The sequence below is a fragment of the Gobius niger genome (genome assembly GCF_951799975.1).
Source record: "Gobius niger genome assembly, chromosome: 8".
Lineage (NCBI taxonomy): Eukaryota > Metazoa > Chordata > Actinopteri > Gobiiformes > Gobiidae > Gobius > Gobius niger.
In genome coordinates this window covers 12,688,017-12,713,808 of record NC_136859.1, presented here as the reverse complement: position 1 = coordinate 12,713,808, position 25,792 = coordinate 12,688,017, and the positions used below count along the sequence as shown (strand labels likewise).

The window sequence follows — 25,792 nt, the reverse complement described above, 5'->3', positions numbered from 1 at the left end:
TTAAAACTGCTAAGGTTGCATCATCACTGCATCACGTTTGGCGATTCAATAAAAGGGGGCTACGCGCTCAGAATTATTCAGGAAGACTCTGAGAAATGACGCGTGGTTTTACAGCAGGCTATATGTCTATTACGATAAATGTTGAATCTGTCTTGTCACAGTTTAGCCTCTTTTCTAAATGTTTTTTTTTTTTTGGTGTGTGTCTTTGATAGGCTCCCATAGGCCTCCCTTATGTGTGGCTTTATTGTAAGGGGCACTCACGTTTTTGGCTTACCAGTTCGTGTTTAATTGCTCGTCTCTCCATCCTTTTTCACAGCATGTACCGGTCTCCTCAAACGTGAAGCAAGTCGCCCAAAATTATGCAACGCTCGTGACGCCGTGCGCCTCCCCATTGGCTGCGCCGCGTTCCCAGAGTAGGCGTGTCCAGATTCTTGTTGCGCGCTATAGGCCACGTCCTCGGAGTGGGTGGGGCATTTGATTTCATTCAGAAATCTCATACCGAAGCGTATCTCAAACATGTGAAGATGCTGCTGGCTGCTGCTGAAGCTGCGTAAACGGCAGGGGCCTGGCACATGCCGTCCCTCCGCGAATGTGAGGTTTTGGAGACGGTGACGCATAACAGTGAGATTGAGTTTGGAAAATAGTAGATCATGTTCAATAATTTGCACCTTTGATGCCGTTTGAAGGCAGACTGGCAAATATATAGACATGTTAGAGCAGGGGTAGGAAAGTTTGCTTGGTGGAGGGCTGATTTTCTCCATTGTAAAAAGACCAAGGGCCAAACCTGGCAATTTTAGCCAAAAATTAAAGCACTTTATACCAGTGCCAGTGCTGTGCATAATATATGACCTAATTTGGTGTTCTGTTTGGACATTTTCATGTGATTGACAGTATTTCTCACATTTTTACAGTACTTAAAGAGACTGGATGCAAGTTATCATTTTATACTCACCACTGCCACCTCAGGTCTTAACGTAACTGCAGCTTCTATATTAAGCTCGTGCATGACGGCACTTCGGACCGAATTAACACCTTTTTGAGTGACAGTGCAGGATTTTAGAGGCAGTTGTGGTAAATAGGTCTGAGCTCATTACACATTAGGACACTGCTGGAACATGTAGGGGAGGAAAATACTTAATTTTAACATTTTTAAACTCAGTCTTGTCCCTTTAACCTCCTACCACACATTCTCCAGTTCAACCTTCCCCAAATCTAAAATTCTTATTTAAAAAAACAATCAAAAGAGTGAAAAAAACAAGAAAATCAGCAAGAATGGATTTGAATGAGAACCTAACCTATTTTAATCTTACATTCTGCTGACTTTAGTCACATCTCCATGGAGACGAGCTGGAGACGTATCCACTCCTGGTAAAGTTACAGTCATGTCTTAGTAGAGCTGAGCCGCTTACAATAAAGTTTGTTTGTACATTTATGTGGTGTTGTTCAATTATGAAAATATCTGTCATAAAATAAATGCTTGTATTTCAGTTTTATTTTTTAGGTAAAATTCTACGCGGTGTGGCTTTAAAGGGGCTAGATGCAAGTTGGCCATTTTATGCTCACTACTGCCACCTCAGGTCATACGTGTAACTGCACCTTCTATATTAAGCTCGTGCATGACAGCACTTCGGACCGAAGTAACAACTTTTTGAGTGACAGTGCAGGATTTTAGAGGCAGTTGTGGTGAACAGGTCTGGGCTCATCCTACACATGAAGACATTGCTGGAACATGTCGGGGGAGAAAAACACACACATCATTTTGACATTTTTAAACATCTTGAGGGCCAAAGGTTCTATGCTGGAGGGCTGGATTTGGCCTGACGTTGCCTACCCCTGTGTTAGAGCATGTGGCTCTGTGCTGAAGGATGGCTGTGGAGTATTCAGTCATGTAGGCTCATGACTGACCCTCATGAATGTAATTATCTCTTATTACAAATAATTACCCTACTTTAATTACTGGAGCACTTTGTTGCTGATGCCGGTTAGTAAAAAGGGCATCTTGACTTGAATTGAGATTGCCTGTTTTATTACTTTATTCTATATTTTAGTCATTGAAGCAGGCTAGAAAATACCAACGTTGACCACCTTCTATGGTCCTTAAGGTGTATTACACTATTTACTAAAGCAGAAACGGTTTGTCCTTACTTATCAACATAAATGTGATTACTCTCTAAGTAAATCTATAAGTTTCATAAGAAAAAGAGCGACTTTGTTAGCGACATGCCTAACAAAGTGGGTTCCGGGCGGCAGCCGGGCGAGTGCACTGAGGACATGGCAGTAATTGTTTCTGGACTGAGGTGAAACCTGAGCGGAGAGAGTCCAGAGACAGTTTACACAAGTTTTCTAAAGGCGTCTCTTGCCTCAGGAAGATCAGGTTCCAGTTGTGGTGTGTCAGGCTTCAACAAACCTGTTAGGCTTTTGGCTTTAGAGGAACCAAGGCATTTGTCCACTTTACCCTCATATTTTCTGATAGTTTAACAAGATTCATCCCAATCATATCAAAATTGCAATATTTTTTTTTTTTTTAAAAGGATTCTCAATCATCAATCAGTCTTTTTGACTTTCAAAAATCATCCAATTTTCTTGAGCAGAGCCAAAGACGTGCCATCAGATGTTCTCTGTAATCAATAAAATGTCTCATCTCCACAGGGTCATGTTTAGATCCAGTTGGCTTTATTGTCAGTTCTACCACATGTAATGCGCCTTTCAACCACTGAAATTGTGTTGCTCTCTAACCCTTAGAGGAAAAACAAACAATAGATTACTTATACTGAACGTATAGAACCAGCTACCCCTATATCCTCTGAAATGCATGTGATTCCCTGTTTAGCAGTTCATATTTCAGTCGTCTCTAAAGCGTTCATGCCTCTGGACATCTGAACATAAATACCAACACACTGTTCGATATTTCTTCAAAACACATCAATGTTATCATTTTTAATCAACAATTTGGCATTTTTCTTGATGAAATCTGGCCTAAAATGTCATGTCTTAAAGTGTCTGCTGAATACACTTTCGGTGATTAGCCCTGACAACCTTAGCCGTGCAATTAATTGAAATGGAATTGAAATCACAAGCTTTGGTCAATCTTGTTTATCTATGGAAAAAAGCAAGATAATCAGGTTGAACACTTGTCAAGCATAAAATACACGACGTCATACAACACATCATCATCTTCTACCATAGAATGCTTCATACTCTTCATCATAATCTCAAACTATATGCGTACAAGGACAATATTTATATACGTATGTATTTTTTGAATCATTCTCTATTGGCCACTACCAAAGCAGAAGCATGAAGGAATGAAGGACCACTACGAGATGACACACTTATTGAATATTTTAAAGCAGTCAATAGAAGGCACCAGAAAGAGGAACTGGGAAAGCACAAGAAGAAGCGGTGGGGGATGTGACAAATGCTGAGGATGAGGATGGGGGTGGTCTTCATCCTCGGTGAACCCTGAGCAGGATCATTGAGTTCATGAGCTGCACAGGAATGTCGATGGGGGGTTGAAAGCCTGAAAGCAATAGTAAAGCTATATCGACCTTGCCTTGAAGAGAGCTTCCTCTAGTTTACAATTACCAGCGTTGACCTTTTAGGGCCAAATGTGGACAGGTCTCACCTGAGCTAGGGTCACTTGGTGCATATTTGCTTACCAGTCAGGTATTTGGCACAAATATGTGACTGTTGTGAAGGAGAAGGAGAGGGGTCATTGAGTGCATGCATAGGTTGTTGCATGTATGGATGGGGGATGGGCAGCTACAACCTCCCTTCAACAACAAACACGGCATTCGTCCAACTTGAAAAACACAACTAGTCTCTTCTCTGTTTGACTCTGAATGTAGAAAAACGTCCTAAATGTCCCAATAGACACTCAAATCAAAGTACTTTTAAGAGAAACTACTCATTGCGTCATCGTCAGACGAAAAACATATGCGCACCCTATATCCTGGTATGACCTTCCACAGGGTGTAAGTGAGGGCGCTCCTTTTTTTTAGGGAGGAACATAAAATACCCCATAATGCAATTGCAACTTTAAAACAGAGAGCAGCCACAGAACAAACAAAATACCCCGAATCCAAAATGAATAAAACAATTGTCGAACTTATACGCAGATTGAGCCATAAACAATACCATGAAACACACACAATCAAGGCGTCTTATTATTCAGGCATCTTGAACGATCATCGCTCGCATCAGTGAATCACGAGAGCATTGAACAGTTTAAATATATATGCATGTGGTCGTGGCGTGTTTACATGTCATACGTGAGGTTCATCGAGTTCGCCCTCTGTTAACCTAGTAAGTGGGGGAGGCTGTGTGACATATGACCCTTTAAATCGGTCGTGGAAAACAGAGCTGCACTCAGCTGAAACTCTCGCCATTGTTTCAGGCAGAAAAGTGACATTACTTTGGGGCAATTTGTAATTTTAAAACTGAGTAAGACCTGAATGTCACCTGTTTGTTACTGTGGGGTTTCTCCCCGCTACATAAATGTTTTAGGTCAGGGGAAGGAAAGTTTTCTTGGCAGAGGGACGATTATTTTCTTTATTGTAAATAGACCGAGGGCCGAAGCCGCTGATTATTAGCCCAAAGTAAAGCACAACACTGGAAAAATGACCATCTTAAATGAGATAAATGACTTAAAATTGCTTGAATTAAAGTCCTTCTATGTTGAATTTGAGTCGGTTTGAACTAATACAAGATACAAACGCTAGCGCCAATGGAACAAGAATAAAATCCACTTGAAATCAGACAAATAATTGTTTTTCACTTGAAATGACACAAAATTATCTGAATTAAGAGAATAACTACTACTAAAGGTTTCATCTCATCTAAGACCAAATCTACTCAAACCTTTGATTTAATCTGTTCATTCAAGTAGATTCATGTAATTTCTTCCTTAAAATGATTATTCTTTTTCCAGTGCACTTCTTTCAAATGCCAGTGTTGTACATCATGACCTAACTGGGTGTATTGACAGTATTTCTACCTTTTTTTCTCCCATTTATCTCCAATAATGTTAAAAGTACTCCCTGATTTGTGTAATAATGTTTCTCAAAATCATCTTGAGGGCCAGAGGTGCTGTGCCGGAGGGCCGGATTTGCCCCCCGGGCCTGACGTTGCCTTCCCCTGTTTTAGGTGAATTGTTGACTGTTGGATCAATAAGGGTGATAGGTTGTCAATGTCTCGGGCGTCGGTCATGAAATTGAAATTGGTTGAACATTTTTGGAGTGCCAATACAGCCATAGAAACGGGGGAAAAAACGTGTAGGTCTATACTTAAATGACTATCAACAGTCTTTCTTTTTCTTCATGCGAGTATGAGTGAGTTAACCTTGAATAATGTTACATAAAAGCAAAGAGAAAGGAAACATCTTTGAATCCAAGGAAAACATGTGACTCCTGCAATGACATTGGTGTTGCTAACTGTTTCATTTCTGTACAATCTGAGATGGAAATGTGCAATGTGGGCGGTCATTTGAACAATTGTGGCATTCTGTAACTTTCAGGCAGGTCTTCTCAGATGAACTGGTGACAGTGGCGTGGAAATAATCAATGGTTTATGTGTGTGTTTTTCAAATACATTTTAAAATGGCTCATATTCGCAGAGCTGCATGATTCTTGTTCAGCGCGTTCGCAGTGAGTTTTGGGGAGTATGGGCGGGGCTGTTGCCGTATCGTGCTCGTGTGTGTTTACAGTCGGCTGCAGTAGTAGAGCACCCTGCTCCTCTGCTCGGCACCAAACACACGGGAGACACGAGTGGGCCGGACAAAGAGCGTGCCGGAAACGGGCCAATCACCGCGGAGTATACCAGTCACTGGCTGAGTGGAGCGGCCAATACCGTGCGCCGCCGCCGGGCCGACAGCCAATAGGAGGCGCGCCAAGCGTAGGCACGTGGATTAGCGCACATGTTGACGCTCGTAAACTGTGGAGAGGCAGAAGCGGAGACGCACAGACCACTGAGCGGCCGTCCAGGTTGTGCGCTCCGATGCTGCTCCCGCTACGGACGTTGTGTTCACGGACTCTGCATCTTTTAGAAAGGATAGAGCGGCTTTAAGGACAGTTTCTGGCAGCATCACATTCAAATAGGTAAGGGCTGTTGTTGTTTTTTTTACACCAAATTATGATCATATGTGTTTTTTCACTCTGCTGCTATCCTGAAGGAATTTCCTGTACCGCTACATCCGCTCATGCACCAGACGTTTCCAACAGCCTTTTAGATCAAATAAACTCGTTTTACCAATGATCTAAAATATAAACAAATACAAGCTAAACCATGACTTTCTACTTGTCACTTAAATGTGCACACGTGCCAGTTTGACAGTGTCTGCTCCTATATGTTAAAATACACTGAAAACTATTCAGTGAACCATTTTCGGTTTGCAAGTGTGTGGTGGGAGCTGTACCCTGTCAGTGGGCACGGGGCAGACCTAGTAAAAGCCTACCTGTGCGGACTGATGCCCAGGCACTGCTGTGTCCCACCTAACTCAAGCTCATGAGACACAGACTGAGACTGTACCATGACAGGACCTAGTTTACCATCTGACTGAAGATGCTTGGGGGGGAAAATGTCCAATTATAGGCTATAGTTTGACAATGTAAGAACATTGAAAACATGATTGAAAGGTGTGTGTTGGTGCTTGCATAAACACATTACTATAACTGGCTCCCTGTCATAGCACATGTTCTGTGGGTGTGTGGATGTGGTACCTGCGCCCCCTGTAATTTCTACCCCTGCCCGTGGAGATAAGGTGCAGTTACGCTCCATGAGTTCTCCTGTAAGGTAATGGAGAATAGATTTGACAGATAATCTACAAGCACATGGGCTGGACGCCTGCACGTGAACATGAGTAAGAGAAGCTCGGGACGAGAGGAGGGCCGGGTAGTGTGAAGGAGAGGAAGTCTGGCACCATATCCAAACGAACAAGATAAGCATTAGTGCTAGATGAGAGAGGCATACTGAAACAGAGACGAGCTGTGTGTGTACGTGCAGCTAATGGGGGGGATGGAGAGCTAACCCGAGACAGAGGGGAGGGGCCACAGTGGGCACCAGAGGCAGTGGAAGAGAGAGAGGGAGAGAGGAAGAGAGGGGGGAGAGGAAGAGAGAGAGGGGGGCGAGGAAGAGAGAGAGAGAGAGGGGAGAGAGGGAGAGACAGAGAGAGAGAGAGAGAGAGGGAAAGAGCGGAAGAGAGAGACACACACATAGCCTATGCTGATTTCACTACTACACACTCCCATCCCCCCTCACGTTCACCGCTCCTTTCCAGTTTCCAATCTCCTCAATGGGAGCCAGACATGCACTAGTATTGTGTGCCTGTACTGCCAGTGCCTACCCCCAGTCCCACTCTGCACCATGTTAAAGTAGGGCACGAGTGTGCCCACCATTTTGGGTAATTAGCTTCATGTTTTTTTGAAGAGGGACTGCCAAAATGAAAAGTTTTTTTGCAGAAAGACATTACAGGTTTACAGAAGGTATGCTAGGGCTGCACGATTTTGTCAAATAATGAATCGTGGTTATTCAGTTTTCATTTATATTTCATAATCAAGATTTACTTATCAGCGCATTTTTTTTAACACTTTGGAGAAGTCTGACATTTTGCTTAAGTAACACAAGAATCACTTGCATTTCATAACATGTTTGCAGACGTGTAAACTTCATAGCAGGTTCATACATGGCAACACCCACTTGAGACAAGAACTGTTGTTTGCAGATAATTGTAATAATTAAATAAGTTCTGTTTTTGTGATTTGATAATTGTGAATCTGTAATTATATTTGATTGCTATAATTGCTGCGTCATAATTTTCGAGGACTTTTAAAGAGTTGTTGTGTTTCTTATTCCAGAGTAATGCAGTCCCAGGGAAGCACGTCCTCGCAGCCCTCCTTTGACTCCCTGAGCTGCAGCGACAGCCTCTTGTTAAGTGACTCAGAGCAGGCGGAGGACGACTCGGAGGTCTTCCTCACCAACACCTCTTCCTCTGTCATCATCGGCGGGACGTCAGGAGCAATGCCCAATGGCGACTCGGCACTGGGAAGCCCGAGGTCACAGTGGACGTCTGACAACCTCACGGATAAAGAGGAAGAGGAGGAGGGCTACAGGTCAGAAAGCATCAGCAAAACATCCACAGATGAACCAACAAGCCGTGCCCCCAAGACGCAGGGAGATCTATTGTTCTCTCAGAAAGTAAGGGGTCATACAAAAAATTATTCAAGATGCGATGTCCAACTTTAGCTCACGAATAGTTTATCTTCTCTTCTTCCCCGGCCAGTGTGCTGAGCTGCAGGGATTCGTCAGGCCTCTGCTTGAGTTGCTGAATGGACTGAAGAAGGGCCGATTTGACCGCGGTAAGCATCTTTTAGTAGACACTGGTTTGCCTATGAGTGCACTGCACACAAACACACAACTTTATATGATCTGAAAAGCATCAATGCAAGTCAGTGGCTCCCCGTATGGCTGACTGTATCAGCACAGAATATTGATGTGGTCTAAAGTGCTGTCGTATGTTTCCACGTGAAGCAGCAGTCTTGTGAGATGATGAAAGTCAGAAAGAGTGTGTGAGAGATAGCAGGTTTAGATACGTACATACGAACCACTGTGCAGAGTTACTTGGTGCTGACTGGACTATTGTTTTTTGATTGAAAGGACTGAGCAGTTTTCAGCAGAGTGTTGCCATGGATCGAATCCAAAGGATTGTGGGAGTTTTGCAAAGACCAACCTGTGGGTAAGTACTTGTGATGCAATCTATTTTATGACCAGAACTGTGAGGGAAAACCTTACTCTCTGAAATGTCTCTTGAAAAATACTCATACCCTTTTTTCATTGTTTTCTTTTGCCTATAGTGAGAAGTACCTCAACACTCTGCTCCAGGTGGAAGTGATGCTTAAAGTTTGGTTTCCTCAAATTCAAACCTTCCCCGTTTCAGCAGCCTCCAGTGTAGCCACATCCCCCGCGCTCTCGCTGCACGACACTGCCGGCTTCACACCGCCACACAGGAACAGGGATCAGTCACACATTCCTGTGAAGGTAAACATAACGATCTCAATAAAGTGAAAAAGTGTACAGTTGCTACATAAATGTAAGCTCTGTTCACCTGCGTAATACTTGTTTACAGAAGCGAAGACTCAGCTGGACAGGGACAGACTCATCCACACCGTCCCCTGTGCTTCACAAGTTCCCTCGTTTGAGCTCTGAAGAGGACAAAAACATCAAGCACAGTTCATCGGCAGCTTCTGACACAAGCCACACCTCAACAGGCTCGGCTGCGGAGGGCACAGAGGAACAAGGCCAATCGTCCAATTGCAAAGGCCACAGCTCGGAGCCCAGTCTGACCTGGGTTCATGTCGCCCCTATCCTATCCCCACGCAAGTCCACCTCATCCTTGGCACCAGGAAACGGCGACAAACAGCCAGTTCCCATGTCTCTAACCGCCCACCGAAACAGCCCAGCAACACAAGACAGCTCAGTCTCCTCCACAACAACCAAAAGGAACCAGAAGAATAATACTACAAAGCCAGCTCGGTGCCAAAGCCAGCCAAGTGCTGCACAACTGAATGACGACCCTTCAAGGTCCAAGCCGCCATCTCAGGCCGTGACTTTGCCCAGAGCGCGCCCCACACCCTTAGAGACCTGAAAATGGCCTTTAGCGATGCCTTGCCTTCACCAGGTACAAGCTGTGGTTAAAAAAAGGGATGTGACTGAGGGCCTAAAAGTCACAGATTCAAAGGAAGTGAATTACATGGCGGTAACAGAAATATAAACAAGCAAATGGCAAGAAAACCACGGAAAAAGGTATTTCAAATTGAAAGACTGATTACGTTTGAAAGACTGATTATGTATAAAAGGAAATCAAATTGGTGGATTGGACATCTGTACTGTTCTAATGCACAATATGTATGAGAAGTCAATAGTGGGACAAGAGAGCATATTCCACGTGTGCTTGTGTTAAAACTCTTAGCTCTTGTGCACTTCATGGCATATTGTAATAATCCAAATATGTCGAGTGATAATCATCCATACCAAGGATAAGAGTGGCAGACCTGGAGATTGATCTACTGACGTGTACTGTAGATATATGCCACTAAGAGGAGAAGCCGTGAAAAAGTCTGCGGAAACTATGTAGCTCGTGTTGTAATCGGAACAGAGCATTGTATTTTTTCATGTGTAAAAAAAAGAAAAAAAAACACCGAAGACTGTGGAAAAATGATGTCATCAACTCACGAATGTAATTTAAGATCTGGCACTCAGCTGGCACATCTGTGGGGAGGCAAAGAACTGAGTGGCCAAGCATCAAGAGTGACTGACCAGCAAGAGGCGTCGCAAAAACCCACAGCACAGCTTTTGAAGAACCAGCTTGGGTTTAATTAAGAACAAGGACCACTTAAAGACAGACTTTTCCACAGTTAATTTATTCAAGTATTGTTCTGACACTGCATTTATTTATTCTATATATTTATTTATTAGGCAGCTAAATATCACTGGCTGTGTGATCGCATATGGTCTTGTCGTCATCTTTTAGGCAATTAAGGTAGTGTTGAAGTTCCTTTTTTATACTAAAATGAGGTTAAAACTATAGGACATGAAATGATGATTGGACTAATGTGCCTTGACACCAAATAGGATGTGTTCAGTAAATTCATACTGCATTTTGATTGTTGTTTCACCAGAAACAATCACTTACGAATGCCTACATATGCTCATTTATCTAACATCAGTAGATACAAGCAGTATGCAGCTCTACATTACTGACAGGCAATCAAAACTGCCTCATAATTTTCCGCAGTGGCTAATATTTGCGACTCTTTACTCCTATAGCCTTCCGATCAGGGTTGTGTATATTGTGGGTTGGGGTGGGGTACTAATATCAGAAGAATGACTGCACTTACAGTTGGTGCTTTTGAAAACTTGAAAAATCATGATTTACAATTGTAAGGGAGGATGTCTATTGCTCCTGCTCTGCTGCTATTCTTCTAATTCCATTTCTCAATTTAGAGAGTGTCTTTTTATTTGGGTGAAAACTTTTTACAAACATAGCAGGGGTTTACATAAATTGCAAAAGTATTGTATATATTGATAGTAAACTATTTTGAAATTGTTATAAGTTGTTCATACCTTTATGGAGCACAGCTCCTGGTAGATGTTTCTACATTCGGAGTGTACAATCTCACGGTTGCAGCTCTTAGGTGCGCCGTCCTACCCCATCTTGTCTTCAGACGTAGCAAAGCGGTGTGCCACATGCTGACCCTAAGGAAACGCTGGGGTCTCTTCCACCCCACTCTCGTTTTGATACGGTTGTGGTATGACAGGGAAGCCAATTGCACTTATTTTTTTCATTGTTTATGTCTTTTTATGTATGTTTTTCTACTGCTGTGACAACTGATGGGTTGGTCAAATGTCAATTTTTTTACAGCCTTCTTTGTGTAAACCAGACTGAAGTTTAACCTCCCTCCCCCTCTCTAGTTTGCCCTCACCTTCAGCTTCCTAAATCCTGTTAGTATCTTTCAAATGTAATTCTCATGCCATCTTTACATATACAGTATCACTCTTCTGGCTACTTTTTCAAAAAACAAATCTTTGAATTAAACACATTTTTGGAAAATCTAACTGTCTTGTATGTTTTTGCTTATTTTTCTGAAGGTTATGACATGTCTATGGGTGGTTTTAGGAAAACAGCTCTCACTGCACAGATGTGTGACTCAGTGGGGTGCAGATTTGGAGGCTGTACATGCTGGAGTGTGCGTAAGCAAGCAACGGTGGGGGGCGACGGGCCATCGAGGGGGATAGGAACCAGCATGTGAGACTGCAGTCGCTGTAATCTGACTGGCACTAGCAGGGGGGCGGCTGATCCTCCGACCCGCCGCTCGAAGGGTAATCGTGACTACATTGTAAATGTTTTACATAACAGCAATTCACAACATTTTGCTAACAGTTTCTACCAGTGTGTATCTAATTCTGTAGAGTTAATTTGTCGTTCGTTCAGTTTTTTGGTTATCGTGCTAAATCCAGAGCAGTGAAGAAGGTGTGGTTTGGCCGGGGTGAAATCAGCATGCCGCACGTACACACTCAGACCCACTCCCAAACAGCCCTGCTTATAAACAGATACACATGCGGGCGCCACTCCCCCCTCTGCCCCCCCGACACACTGACTGGCTGATTTTGTGATGGGCTCGCCGCTGACACACTGACTGCATCGCTATAGCAGAGTCCGCCCTCTCGCACATCCCTTTCTCTCGGTTCCACCACGCGCTGCTGCCGGCCCCCCCTTGTATCCATGCAGTTTTTAGCAGAGGAGCTCTTCCACTCAATCTCCCCTTGCCAGTACTACTCCTACTTTTCTCCTCCACTTGCACAAGGGGCAAATTGCACAAGGACGAGGGAAGAATTTTAGAGGGCACATGAGGAAACATTGTGAGACTTTGGGAAAGCTTACACTTGATGTTAATACTGTCTCTTGTGCTACAAACATAACACTAGATTATGAATAAGTGAAGGCTCAATGTAGCTCAATGTATAATGCTCTATTAGGTCATGGTCTGAGGGTCCTATGGTGCATATTGACAGTCTCACCTCCATCAGTCTACGCCAAGTACAAGGTGGGAGAGTTAATGAATAATGTCTACAGTGCAGCACTTTAAGAAGAATATAAACTATTATATAATTAATTATTTTATTATTAGAGCGGCACAATATATCTTCACGAGTGAGATCGACAGACGGATCGGCGCAGCGTCGACATTGATACGGTCGTTGTGGTCATGGGATCTGGTTAATGACCAAATTAGTTTCCTTCGCAGGGTGGCTGGGCATACTCTTAGAGATAGGGTGAGTGGAGTAGAGCCGCTGCTCCTTCGTGTCAAGAGGAGCCAGCTGAGGTGGCTCGGGCATTTTTTCCGGATACCTCCTGGTCATCACCCTGGGGAGGTGTTCTGGGCATGTCCCATTGGGAGGAGGCCTCTCGGAAACAGGACACGCTGGAGGGACTTGTAAATAGTGTTTGATAGATGTTGTATTTTGAGATGACACAAGACTATTGTGAAAAAGGTGTTTCCATAATAATGTCTTCGCCATATTAAACAGTTATTGAATACCCTGTTTTTGCCTCACACGATGCAGCCACAATGGGGTTTCTAGCAACTAAAGTCCAAAATAAACCTCCAACTTTTTCACTCCTGTAAAATTCACGTGTGGTGACTTTACTACTGCACACATGCTCACACTAACAGTTCAGCCATACAGGCTCTTACTCACCCTCAAGTCCTCAGGGGAAATTCAGGGTAGACCAGTCTCAAAACGGCCTCAGAGCTCATAAAAATTGCACAGCGGACAGTCCTGCGACAGGAAATCACAGAGAGAGATGCATTACACTCATTTTCTACATGTTACGGTAATGATGGTGGTGGGACTTGGTGATGTTATGTCACCAACAGGGGACAAGGTAAAGACAGAGATACAGGGACTCCATTTTCAAGGACGCACGTGTATCTCCTGACATTGAGAGTGATATTTGGGACACAGACGAGCTACAGGCAAATAACATCCTCAGTTTCACTGGCCTGGATGGGCTCGTCCGCTTGATGATCTTACAAGGCTGCAGCTCAGCTACTGAATGGGATTCTAATTCACCTCTTTAACCACATATAACAAGTCATATAAAAAATAATTGGACTGATTTGTTTAATAACTCACTGTGGAGAGCAGTTTGCAATAAATGGAAGATTCCAATAAATCTGACAAGATATTTTTACATTTTACCCATAGGCTTTATTAAAGTGAGCAGTGACACAATATGACAATAAAATTGTTAATTATGAAAAAAGTAAACTGTCTATTTGGGACACAACTACTTCTAACTACTTTGAAAGGAGAAAAATCCTAAAAAAAAACATGAAAATAAAAAAAATACAGTACAGAGTAAATCCAACTGGCCAAAAATAAATATACAGTATGCAACCTGCCAATATTTAAATCTCCCTGCATTTGGTGGCCAACACAACCAATAAACTATATAATAAGGAAATCTACCCCAACAGTGCCGATATGTGAGGGGGACGAGACACGTGTCTTCCCCTCACGCACACGATGAGGTCCATGCAGCCAATGTGCAAAGCCCATGTGTAAAGTAAAGACAACCGGGTCCCCTGAGACCGGATCCTCCACCATGATTTACCACCCCTGTCAGAAAACATTGCAACAAATTGGGTCAGCTTGATAAAATATACCATAACCACACAGCTGATGAATCAGAGGTGCACGTTAGCATCTAACTAGTAACCCGAGATTTTACGTAACAGCTACAGCACAGAAGCCTATCAATATTAATAAACCTATAGCCTATACAACTGGTAATGAAAAATGGATGAAGCGAATGAATGGGAGCACTTGAGAAGCACACACTGTGATTGTGACAGGACATAATGGTCAGACCAAATACTTAACATTCTTTTAAAATAGTAATGCAATTCATAGCACTAACCGCACATACAGCCACAATGGACCATTATATCAACCTAATGAAAAAGTGAAGGAAGCCAGTGTTCAACGTTGATGTAGAAATCAAAGATGTGTGACTTATATTTGCAGCTTGTACTTGAACAAATTGCCTATGTTAAATTTCCATACTGTGCGTCGGGGTAGTATTACATAATAGAGTCTGGAGGGAAAGGGGGTGGGGCTGCACGCAATGTAGATTTAGGCAGAGGCATGTAGCGAGACAGTGGTTTGAATTGTTGGAGTGATGATTACATTAAAGTGCCGCAAGGAAGGAACTGGTAGCCTTCGTATGCAGCAAATAACACAATTGTACAATTGATTAAAGCACAAATTGTTTATGATTTCATAGAGACAGATAGGATTTATTTATAGATGTTGACATTCATTTCAATTTCACATGAGTTTGTGGATGAGTGGGCTCCGGGGTAAAAACAATGAGGTTAAGAAAATACTAATTCTATTCCGGAAAATCCCCAAATCAGTTTGCACAGTTTGGTGTTTTCTTGGTAAATAAAAGCTGTTTGTCAGTCCTGTAAATGACACATGACTGATATGACCATGTGTATCATCGTCAGAGTAATTGGATTAATATTAACAATTTGACGCTGAAGGATTTTTTTAAACACTACAATTTATCTGAGCATTATTGCAATTCCGTTTAGACTTGCTAATATTTTATCAAGTGACTTCACAGTGCACAAATTAAACACCTCTAACTCGCATTATACACAAAAACAACTGCATCGTTTTGGCTCCACCCTGCAGGATGGGATTTTGGAAAAATGTGTGCAAACAAACCACCGCAGACGCAGAATCTGGAGTATCCTCAGGCTCTCTGCTGCATTCAGGCTTACCCTACTACGAATGCACTCAGTTGACCCACATTACGCAGTCAGAAATGTGGGGGCTGATCTACAAAGGAGCAAGAAAGAAAGAAAACAGTAAATTCATCTCATTTGTCTAGAAGTGAAGGAAAAAACATACAGATGTAGTGAGTCACCGGGCAGTTAATGGAGTTTTTCTGGTGCTATTTTCACTATGTTTTATATATATGTTTTACTTAAATGTCAGTCTATGTAAAATGTTTTTCAGCTTCCCTTAAAATGTTGGATTTCAGTGGTAACGTTGAACTTTTAATCCCGCTCCATAGGTTATGTAGGTGACCCAGGTTTGTAGTGTGAATTTTACATTATTACTTGTTTTGACCATGAGTCCAGAACATTCAGAGTTCTATTGAGTTTAGAACACAGAATGTGCTGTTTGAGTGATTAGTTGTTTTCAGAAAGTCCATTAAAGTCTGCTCCAGGGCAGCTGTGTTTGAGTCAATAAGTTGTGGTCATGTGACACCATAAAGCTATATAGAGCCCATAATAATACTTGAGTGAACAAATGTCTTTGTAATAGCATGGCATTAAGTTTAAAGTGCATATGACCTTTGAAAAGATAATTATTTAGAAGGATAACATCAGTTGCATGATTACCAGCTCATTTCAGTGAAGCAGCAATGTTAATGAAGAAATGTTGGGCAGAAAGGTTATATTCAGTTGAATTTTTAATGGGCTGACAGGAAGTGACATAGATAAAGGTAAAGCTCCATAGCAGCTTGACTCATTTCCCATTGACTTAAAGAGACTAGATGCAAGTTGGCCATTTTATACTCACTACTGCCACCTCAGGTCATACGCGTAACTGCACCTTCTATATTAAGCTCGTCCATGACGGCAATTCAGACCGAAGTAACAACTTTTTGAGTGACAGTGCAGGATTTTAGAGGCAGTTGTGGTGAACAGGTCTGGGCTCATTCTACACCTGAGGACACATATGTCAAGGTCAAGGCCCCACACGTTAAATCATCTCGGCCCGCGAGATGATTTAATGTGGCCCTTTGAGAAGCATGAATTCCTGAGCATGTCAACAAAAAGCAAGCCTCTAGCCCATTCCTGTGCGGAGTTATGGATTTTTAAAGAAATAACCAGTTTGCTCACTCCAGCCACTAGGGGGAAGCTTAAATTGAAATTTAAATCCACACATGTCCAGAAGAGGGCACTGACATAATAAGAGATCAGGATATAAACAGCACATTATAGCCATGTGGTAAATGGTCAGTCTGCCCCAGAGCAGCTGTGGCTACAATAGTAACTTACCGCCATCAAATGTGGAATGAATGAATAATGACTTCATGTCACACTTTGAGAAACATGTGACACAGGCTGATGAAGCACAATAAGTTAAAGCTGCTGTATGAGGCCACAGTCCTTTACAATATATGTGGCCCACGACCCGCCGTGGAGGCTGAATTTCGGCCCTCGACCCAAACGACTTCGACACCCCTGCCTTAGGACGCTGTTGGAACATATAGGGGGAGGAAAATACATATTTTAACATTTTTAAACTCCGCATAGTCCCTTTACACACAGCAACAGTTTAAAATGTTTTGCTTTCATCTACATCACTTCCTGTTGGTGTCCAATAAGGAAGTGAAACATAAACATCACAAAAATGGCCAAACTAAAGAAATCTGGGTACAATCTTCAGCAAAAGCTTAAATATAATTGTGTTTACTGTGTTTTAGCAAAAATAGTTTCTAATGTGTCATATGCACTTTAATGCCTTCTGTCTTCTCTGTAAGGATTTTTTTTTTTAAACCTATTTAAAGGGTTTTAAGCGACAAGATAAATAAGGTAAATGTATGGACTGAATCACAAAAAATATATAAATAAAACTGGTAAGACATCATTGTTTTTTCTTTCAAAAAGCAATGAATCGTCCAAAAAAAAAAAAAAAAAATCACCACTTACCTTGGCTAAATCAAACAACATGATGAAGCGTAATGTTCAGCCATTTCGTGATGAAGACAGATGATGAAGATGACTAACGCTTTTTATAAATGGATATATATTTTTTATTTGGGGAAACGTTTTGACATGTGCTCAAGAGAACTGCAGTTCTTTATTGTTTGGCTAGACGGAACTGTCGAGCAAATTTTTTTAATTCAAAATCTACCGGAAGCTGTTAAAACTTTCCTCTTCCGGGTCACAATAATAAACGTCGTGTTGACGGCGCGAGCTAATCGAAACTTTATTCCAAAACCTAATGTAACGTTAGTTGTGTTTTACGTTTTTATGCGTGTTATTGTCATCCTGTACTTCAACCACGTCTACCACCATATACAGGAAACAGTCGACGAGTAAGGTTTGTCCTCGTCTTTACCTTATTAAATGTTTACAACTCCATGGAGCTAGCGTGGATTTGTAGAAATGCTAACGCCTGTTAGCATTGCCGCTGGACGTGTGTTGGTTCCTCCCGCACAAACGATGCAACCGAACCACAAAGCATGGGATTTACGAATACTTGTGTGAACTGTCTTGAGACTGAAATACTGCAGTGAGCAAATGATTTGAATCACTTTTGTGAGAAGGAACGTGAAATGTAAAACCACTACGCACGACCTTCTGTATTCAATAATATATGTTTGCACTTTTGCAGGGCCGGTCATGTCTCTTCCTAAGCGCGAGGTTGAGGAGTTGAGGCCATGGGTAGAGCGCACTGTGAAGAAGGTGCTGGGTTTCTCGGAGCCGACCGTGGTCACTGCGGCTCTGCACTGCGTGGGAAAGGGCCTCGACAAGAGGAAAACCACAGGTACCCGCTGCAGTGGGAATAGTTGCAAAAACATGACTGATTGGTTTGCTATGTCTTCTTATGGTAAGAGGAGGTTGCAGTCCAAATCTTTATTCTGTTTATTACATATACAGCGTCAACCCCCTAACAATAATTAGTTTAGCTCTTGTTGGAGGGGTGAGATTGCTCTGGTTAGGGCCTGATGTTGGCCTATTTCAACTGTAGATTTTACTAAATTGACATTGGCTGTAACAAAAACAGTGCTTCTGGTTTGATCCTTTGTGATCATCAATTTCAGGTTAAGTTAATAAAATGCAGTAGGGTTTGGAGAAACTTGTTAGTCCATACCTGTCAAGATTTGGATTTGAAAGTACGGCAAACTTTCCGGTTACCGCAGCAAACCATCCCACCAGCCAGGGTTGCCAGGTATGGGCAGCCAAACCCGCCCAAAAATATCTGAAAACATATGGCGCGGCTAGAATTTTGTTTATTGTTTACTAGTTAACAGAGCCCATGTGCTCCTACGATGATGAGAAACCGCCCCTACTCCCCTCCCTTATTGAAAAAGCAGCTTACAGAGCCTTGAATTTGCCTTCGAAATAGTGATTTTGATCAATTCAACATTGATTACAGCAAGGCAAAAAACCGCAGCGGAATGGCTTTAAAAACCGCCCAACCACCAGCCCAAACGAGCTCCAAGATACAAAAATATTGTAGTTTCCCACCCAAATGGGGAGACTTGACAGCTCTGCAACCTTGTGACAACTGCCACTCAGGCTTCTGCAGGTGGCATTTCTCGCTAACCTAGTGAATTCAGTTTGCAGAGGAGTGATTTATTTACTTTTTCCATATTTTGTAATTATGTAATATATTTCTGGGATTAAACTAATATTGGAGGACGGCGGTAATTTCCTAGACAAAATGAGGCACTTGACAGCTCTGTGTAAGTCCTGTTTTAGCCCTGCGTCTCCTCTTGCCATGTTGTAGTCCTGGACATACTTAACAATATCTTAATCATAAAAATTAATTGCATTAAAAAAAAAAAAGTTTTACAAGGATGTCCTGACCAAAATATACTGAAGTGAACCATGGCGTACAACTGATCTTCTAATTGTGCAGTAGTTACTATAGATGGTATCTTAAAGGAACAGGCCACCGTTTTTCCATACTCGGATATCTTCTTACTTGAGCTTAGACGAGTTGATACGAACCTGTCTGGTCTTTGTGCGTGCCCGTGGAAGAGCGTGGTAGCTTCCAACTTCAGCCCCGTTTGGAGCTATAGGAATATGCTGGGAGAGGCCAAATGTTAGCGTCTTTGGTCGTTGTGCGTGACTGAGCGCACGCACAAAGACCAGACGGGTACGCATCAACTCGTCTATGCTCAGATAAGAACATATCTCAGTATGTAAAAACGGTGGCCTGTTCCTTTAACTTGAATTCACTGATTGTACTGATTTTTTGAGTGTGCTTGGTTGTGTATGCCACACACTGTATACTGCTGGACACTCAAATTTCTCTGACATGGATGAATAATGTATCGATTTAAAAAGTTTGAGACCCACTGAATAGATAGGTGTAGGTATAACAATTTCACAAATACATTACAAATCTTTTGACGCTTTATCTCTAAATATTTTATTAGACCAATTGCGTCCCTTTCTTGATGATTCTGCTGGAAGCTTCGTTGATCGTCTTTTTGAAGCTCTGGAGGAGAGCCGTTCTTCTAGCGGTAACAAAGGTGGATCGGAAAAGAGTCGAAAGAGAGAAATAAAGGTAAAGAACAAATCTCATATGTTTTAAAAGATCGATTTTCTTTTAGCTTTTCTTAAACTTCTCTTAAAACCATTATTACTGTATTTCTTTCATCAGGATGTGTTTGGCGACGAGTCTGAAATGGGGTCAATGAGAATTGGTCCGGAAATGGCAGATGTAACCACTGTGAAGCGCAAAAGGGTTCCACGTTTTGAAGAGGCAGAGGAGCCTGAAGTCATCCCTGGGCCTCCATCTGAGAGCCCCGGCATGCTCTCCAAAATGCAGGTGAGGGAGAGATGTCAATCAATTTTCACATCAAATGACACACATGGTTGTTTTATCCAGTGTTTTTTTTTGCTTTTTTCAAGTTCATATGTTTTTTTAATTGTGTAACAGATTAAACAAATGATGGAGGCAGCCACAAAACAGATAGAAGAACGTAAAAAACAACTAAGCTTTTCATCTCCTGCTGCATCGGTAAGACGCTCACGATTTAGTTAACAATTTATTTAACCTAAACTTCCTTTTTTTGTTTTGTTTTTTTACTCTAGCGTCTGTCTACATCTGATTCAATTTCTCGACTTGTTGGCGGCGCTTCGTCAATTGGTCCATCCCAGGCTGCTAGTTTTATGAATGATGCCATTGAGAAGGCTCGTAAAGCTGCTGAACTACAAGCTCGCATCCAGTCTCAGTTGTCTATGAAACCTGGCATTCTTGGAGCTTTGGCCGCCCCAACACCTAACAATTTTGTTGCGCTGGCAAACCTTCACGCAATGGGCATAGCACCACCGTAAGTATTCTTGTTCACTGTTGAGTACAAACACGTTTTGTAAGGGGTTTTGTTCCTGTAGCAATTATGTGTTTTTCTTCACAGAAAAGTTGAGCTCAAAGAAATTAATAAGCCAACACCGCTTATTCTGGATGACAAAGGGAGAACTGTAGACGCCAGTGGAAAGGAAATAGAGCTTACACATCGTATGCCGACTTTGAAAGGTCTGTATAGGTGTGAAATCAATGCAGATGTTTTGTAATCACATTAAACTTACTGATATTCTCGATGTTTCTCTTTTAAGCCAATATTCGTGCTGTAAAGAGGGAACAATTCCGACAGCAGCTCAAGGAAAAGCCTGGAGAAGAGTTGGAGTCAACTTATTTTGACAATCGAGTGAACATAGTGCCAGCTCAGCGCGCTCGCAAGGGCTTTAAATTTCATGAACAAGGCCGTTTTGAGAAGATAGCCCAAAGAATAAGAACAAAGGTAACATTATATAATTATTTTGTAACTACACTGCAAAAATGTAATTTACTAGATTAGTTTAGATGTCTCAATTTGAGCATAATAATCCAACTTGTTGTTGTTTTCGCTAGTTAAAGGCCCTTTACCTGATTTTTTAAATCTTTTTTATTTTTTATTGCAAGCAATGAAATCGGAAACCACAAATTAAAATGTTAGTTATGGTCCAAACTCATTCGTAACTTTCCTAACATATTTGTAGCATCCAAATGCTTTACAGGGATTACAAGTTTATTGGCACATTTCACAACTTGCAGGGTCATTTTTCAGGGTCACTTTCACAAAAATGCAAGAAAAATAGCCTGAAAGTTTATTCAATTGATACAGTTTTATAATTTGATGCACAGTGTTTTCCCCACAAATGTATGAGTTCACAATATGATAAAAGATTTACCTTCTTTTAGTGTATATATAAATAGAGTCATTCCATTTCTAGAAGTAAAATCGGGTATAGTTCCTTTAAGATGTAGTTGGGCATTTGACCTAGATTATTTCACTTGTTCTGGGATGTTTCTGATTCATTTTAATACATTTTGCCGTTATTTCAAGTACGTTTCTCTGCTAATGGGGTAAGAAAAATGGTGTTGTCCCATTGGCAGTTTTACTTTCTTATTTCAAGGGAGATTTACCATAGAACCAGTCTGTCATCAAACTAGCAAAATAATCTTGGTCTGATCAGGAAAAAAGTCTACATGAGTGAAAACCCCTCAAAACAAGATATATTTCCTCAATTCAAGTCATTTAAGCCAATGCTTGATATTTACTTTTTGTGATTGTAATTGCTAAACTTCACACTAATAAAATGTGGTTTATTTTGTGTGTGCTCAACCAGGCTCAGCTGGAGAAGTTGCAGAATGAAATTGCTCAGGCAGCAAGAAAGACTGGAATCCAAGCCTCCACAAAGCTGGCTCTTATCGCTCCTAAGAAAGAGCTTGGAGAAGGAGAGGTGCCTCACATCGAGTGGTGGGACTCCTACATCTTACCTACAAATAAAGAATAGTGAGTTTATATTGATCAGAGTCATTCTATGTTGGGATTAGGATTTGAATATAATAAGTATGTCTTTCTCTCAACACCAGCGCCTCAGAAACTAAATTTGAAAAGTTGGAGCTTTTCGGTGTGACTAATCTAGTAGAGCATCCGGCCCAGCTAAAGCCACCAGGTTAGTCTTTACAGATCTATTTTTTCAGTATTTTTTCAGTCGTTTGGCAAAAACTGTGATGAATGTACCTTTTCCATACTGTATTTTTCAGTTGACACGGATAAACCAGTAACGCTTGGTGTTTACTTGACAAAGAAGGAGCAAAAAAAGCTCAGAAGACAAACGCGCAGAGAAGGCCAGAAAGAAGTCCAAGAAAAGGTGCGTCTGGGACTGATGCCTCCCCCTGAACCCAAAGGTAGGCAAACGAAGTGGAAACAAGCATTTTGTTGCATGAACAGGTTTGATATTTGATTTTTCTTACATTTTTGCAGTTCGTATTTCTAATTTGATGAGAGTTCTTGGAACGGAGGCAGTGCAAGACCCCACAAAAGTTGAAGCTCATGTTCGAGCTCAGATGGCCAAAAGACAGAAGTGAGTCTCTTTTGGGTTTCTAGAGCAGGTTATAGGCTATATGCACAGTTTCCCCACGTGACGGCTTCCTGGACAGTAAGTCAGACTGTACTTCTTGTCAGAGATCGTTTACTTTCACAACTAGCAGGGTCCCGCACAAATAAAGAGATAGCTCAGGATCTAGTTAAGGACGAGTTACTGATGGAGTCACAGCAACGTATTACATGTTCGCTGTGAATCCTGCCCCAAAGGAAACGCCAGTGCTCGTATGTTAGAAAGTTTTATCTTAGAACGAAAGGCTAGTGTTGTTAATGATAATTATTAAATATAAGTAAAAATTATTTAAACTACTAACAGGACAATTATTTTTTGTGTAGGCTCGTTGAAAGCTTTGCGCTAGTTTAAATTTAGATTTTGTTACCCGCGTTAGCCTCAAGACGAAAACATCCACTTTTATGAACAAGGAGGTTTCCTCCAGTGAAGTCGTTACGTCTCATGTAATGTTTTTTTTTTTTTTTACCTGCTCCAGCCACATCCGAGCTTCTACTCGCTGTCTATTACCAAACTTTTACTCGCTGTCCTTAACCAAATCTTAAGCTATCGCTTCATTTCTGTGGGACCTGCTAATTTTTTATGGGAAGAGATGGCGCACAGGAAGGACAGCGTCTGGTTTACTGTCCAGGCGGAAATCACGTGGGGTCACAGTGCATAGAGCCCATTGCATTTGTCTGGGATGTCTTAAATTATGAATTGCATTTCTCTTTATCAGAGCGCATGAAGAGGCCAATGCAGCTCGCAAACTAACAACGGAACAAAGAAAAGAGAAAAAAGTAAAAAAATTAAAAGAAGACCTGACAGATGGTGTTCATATTGCAGTGTACAGGTGAGTGGTTTTTCAAATCAATTACACAGTTTTACATTAGTTTTATGTTGCATTGTGCTGTAAGAATAACAATCAATTTCTCTTTCACACCTTTCCTTTCTCAGAGGTGTGTCCCAAATTAATGTCTTAAATGTCTTACAGAATCCGCAACTTGCAAAATCCTGCCAAGAAGTTTAAAGTTGAGGCAAATGCCAACCAGTTGTACCTCACGGGCACCGTCGTTATGCACAAAGATAGCAACATAGTGGTGGTTGAAGGAGGCAAGTGGAAAATTATTGTCACATTGTTGTTGTTCAGTCCATACAGGAAATAGTAACATTTGTAACTTAAATTTTAGGTCCCAAATCCCAGAAGAAGTTCAAGAGATTGATGATGCACCGAGTCAAATGGGAGGAACCCAACAGTAAAAGAGATGGTAAAAGTGCAATATTGTTCAGAATAGTTACTGTAGGCAAGTCGTATTTGTTAGCATTAAAATTATTTTTGAATAACAGTGGTCTCGGTCCATCCAAATTATGAATAATGGGGAAAAAGCAAGTTAAAGGCCAGGTTTAAGCAGTCTTTGTAAAATATCAATTATTATACAATAAATGTTGTGGAAATATTTCTATATGAAAAACAAGAAATTACCACTCTGAACACATGACTAATTTACCCACTCTTCTTTCATGTCTTCCATCTATGGATATTGTCGGTTTCTTGATTTATTTATCAGCTTTTTGTGCCGTAGCAAAAGCCTCCAGACACTTTTCGGAGAAGTATTTTGTTTTGTTTTGCTGCAAATCGGCCATTTAAGTAGCTCAGGTGAATTGGCGCACTGACCATGAACTCGAACCTAACCAGAGAAGTGTGCGACTTTTTTCAGTCATGGTGATATAAACGTGGGTTGTTGGTTTTTTTTTTGCTCTAATGCGCACTTTAACAAAACAGAGAAAATAAAAGAATAGAGACCCGGTGTATGCGTCACCAGCTGGGCCACAGATAACGGAGCCGCACTCGGCTCTAAGATCCTGGAAGAATCTCATGGCAACTCTTCTCACAATGAGGCACTAGATATCCTTCTGAATGTGCATGTCTGTAAAAGGATAGGATCACTTCTCATCCGGAGCTACTGTCGTCTCATCGGCCCATAATACATTTTGTCAAATCAATATGGGTGGACGGGTTTCAGCCTATCGCATCTTAGCAATTGTTGGAACACCATTGAAGTGTGTTGCATCCCTCTGACAAGCTTTTTACATGTTTAAATATTTCTGAGTTTGTTAAATGTTTTTTTATTACCCACTTCCCCTCCAAGTAGATGCTTAATAATTCTGCACACCACCTGTATACTGTGGCCCTCATTTGGCCACGTAGTGTATGTATATTGAGTGTAATTGGCTGCTTTTTAAGTGTAACGTTTTGCTTTGTACGTTTAGACCGTGATGATGATGACACAAAGAGGAACAACAAGTGCTGGCTGATTTGGGAGGTACGTTGTCTTTTGCATTTTTAATTGATTACAATAAAAATAACTTTCATTTAATTTTGCTTAAAACAATTTTTGTTCCCGTAGGGCACTGCCAAAGATCGCAGTTTTGGAGAGATCAAGTTTAAGCAGTGCCCAACAGAGAGCATGGCTAGAGAACATTTTAAGAAGCACCGCACTGAACACTACTGGGATCTAGCTCTGAGTCACAGTGTGTTGGATGGCACAGACGACTGAATTTAAACAAGAAACAAAAGCTTTTTTCCCCCTAAAACACCTTGCGCTCTCTCTGCTGGTGACGTCCAGAACTGATCTTATCAAGAAGCATCTTGTGACGTATATATAAAAGCTAAAATGATGAATATTATTTTTCTCACTGTGCTTTGACTGGTGGAATGGACTTCTACATGAACCCCTAGATTCTTCATTACGTATAGGGTAATATAATCAGTGTTGAAGCAATTACAGTTTTGAACTCTCTAGTAATCCAATGGATGTGATACACTGACAAGTAATTCACAGAGAAAATAAAATCTGCCATTGTATAGATTACTGGTTTAGGTTTTTCCTGAACAAGGCAAAACGCTTTCTTTTTGGAAAGAGTAGAACAATGACCTTCAGGTCGCATTTGATGTAACATTTCTCAAAGTCAAATAAAACTATGGCCTACATTTACATTCGTGTGTTTCCGTGTGTGTATTTATTGTTGATATGCAGAACACTGAATATATT

General features: G+C 41.4%; 2 protein-coding genes across 2 annotated transcripts; both read left to right on the top strand.

Annotated features, from left to right (window-relative positions):
• Positions 1 to 5,949: 5,949 nt before the first annotated feature.
• On the top strand, positions 5,950 to 11,582 carry LOC306966898 (uncharacterized protein). The gene is made up of 6 exons (XM_079561728.1): positions 5,950 to 6,095; positions 7,853 to 8,190; positions 8,276 to 8,351; positions 8,650 to 8,728; positions 8,847 to 9,030; positions 9,119 to 11,582. The coding sequence occupies exons 2-6, from the start codon at positions 7,855 to 7,857 to the stop codon at positions 9,635 to 9,637; spliced, it is 1,194 nt and encodes a 397-aa protein (XP_079417854.1). The 5' UTR covers positions 5,950 to 6,095; positions 7,853 to 7,854; the 3' UTR covers positions 9,638 to 11,582.
• Positions 11,583 to 17,535: 5,953 nt separating this feature from the next.
• prpf3 (PRP3 pre-mRNA processing factor 3 homolog (yeast)) lies at positions 17,536 to 25,735 on the top strand. Its single transcript, XM_079561258.1, has 17 exons — positions 17,536 to 17,685; positions 17,980 to 18,132; positions 19,754 to 19,884; positions 19,981 to 20,148; positions 20,260 to 20,340; positions 20,415 to 20,653; positions 20,738 to 20,856; positions 20,937 to 21,121; positions 21,990 to 22,156; positions 22,237 to 22,319; positions 22,411 to 22,554; positions 22,631 to 22,730; positions 23,479 to 23,592; positions 23,734 to 23,852; positions 23,930 to 24,007; positions 25,011 to 25,063; positions 25,148 to 25,735. Exons 2-17 carry the CDS (start codon positions 17,988 to 17,990, stop codon positions 25,295 to 25,297), a joined length of 2,076 nt encoding a protein of 691 aa, XP_079417384.1. The 5' UTR covers positions 17,536 to 17,685; positions 17,980 to 17,987; the 3' UTR covers positions 25,298 to 25,735.
• Positions 25,736 to 25,792: the final 57 nt, after the last annotated feature.

What these genes read in the sequence shown, in the direction of transcription:
- prpf3 (XM_079561258.1), top strand. Translation starts at nt 17,988, where the DNA reads ATGTCTCTTCCTAAGCGCGAGGTTGAGGAGTTGAGGCCATGGGTAGAG. An exon ending in TCGTATGCCGACTTTGAAAG is followed by an intron (nt 20,857 to 20,936) that starts GTCTGTATAGGT and finishes TTCTCTTTTAAG; the next exon opens with CCAATATTCGTGCTGTAAAG. An exon ending in TTACCTACAAATAAAGAATA is followed by an intron (nt 22,157 to 22,236) that starts GTGAGTTTATAT and finishes TCTCAACACCAG; the next exon opens with CGCCTCAGAAACTAAATTTG.
- LOC306966898 (XM_079561728.1), top strand. Translation starts at nt 7,855, where the DNA reads ATGCAGTCCCAGGGAAGCACGTCCTCGCAGCCCTCCTTTGACTCCCTG. An exon ending in ATCTATTGTTCTCTCAGAAA is followed by an intron (nt 8,191 to 8,275) that starts GTAAGGGGTCAT and finishes TTCCCCGGCCAG; the next exon opens with TGTGCTGAGCTGCAGGGATT. An exon ending in AGTCACACATTCCTGTGAAG is followed by an intron (nt 9,031 to 9,118) that starts GTAAACATAACG and finishes ACTTGTTTACAG; the next exon opens with AAGCGAAGACTCAGCTGGAC.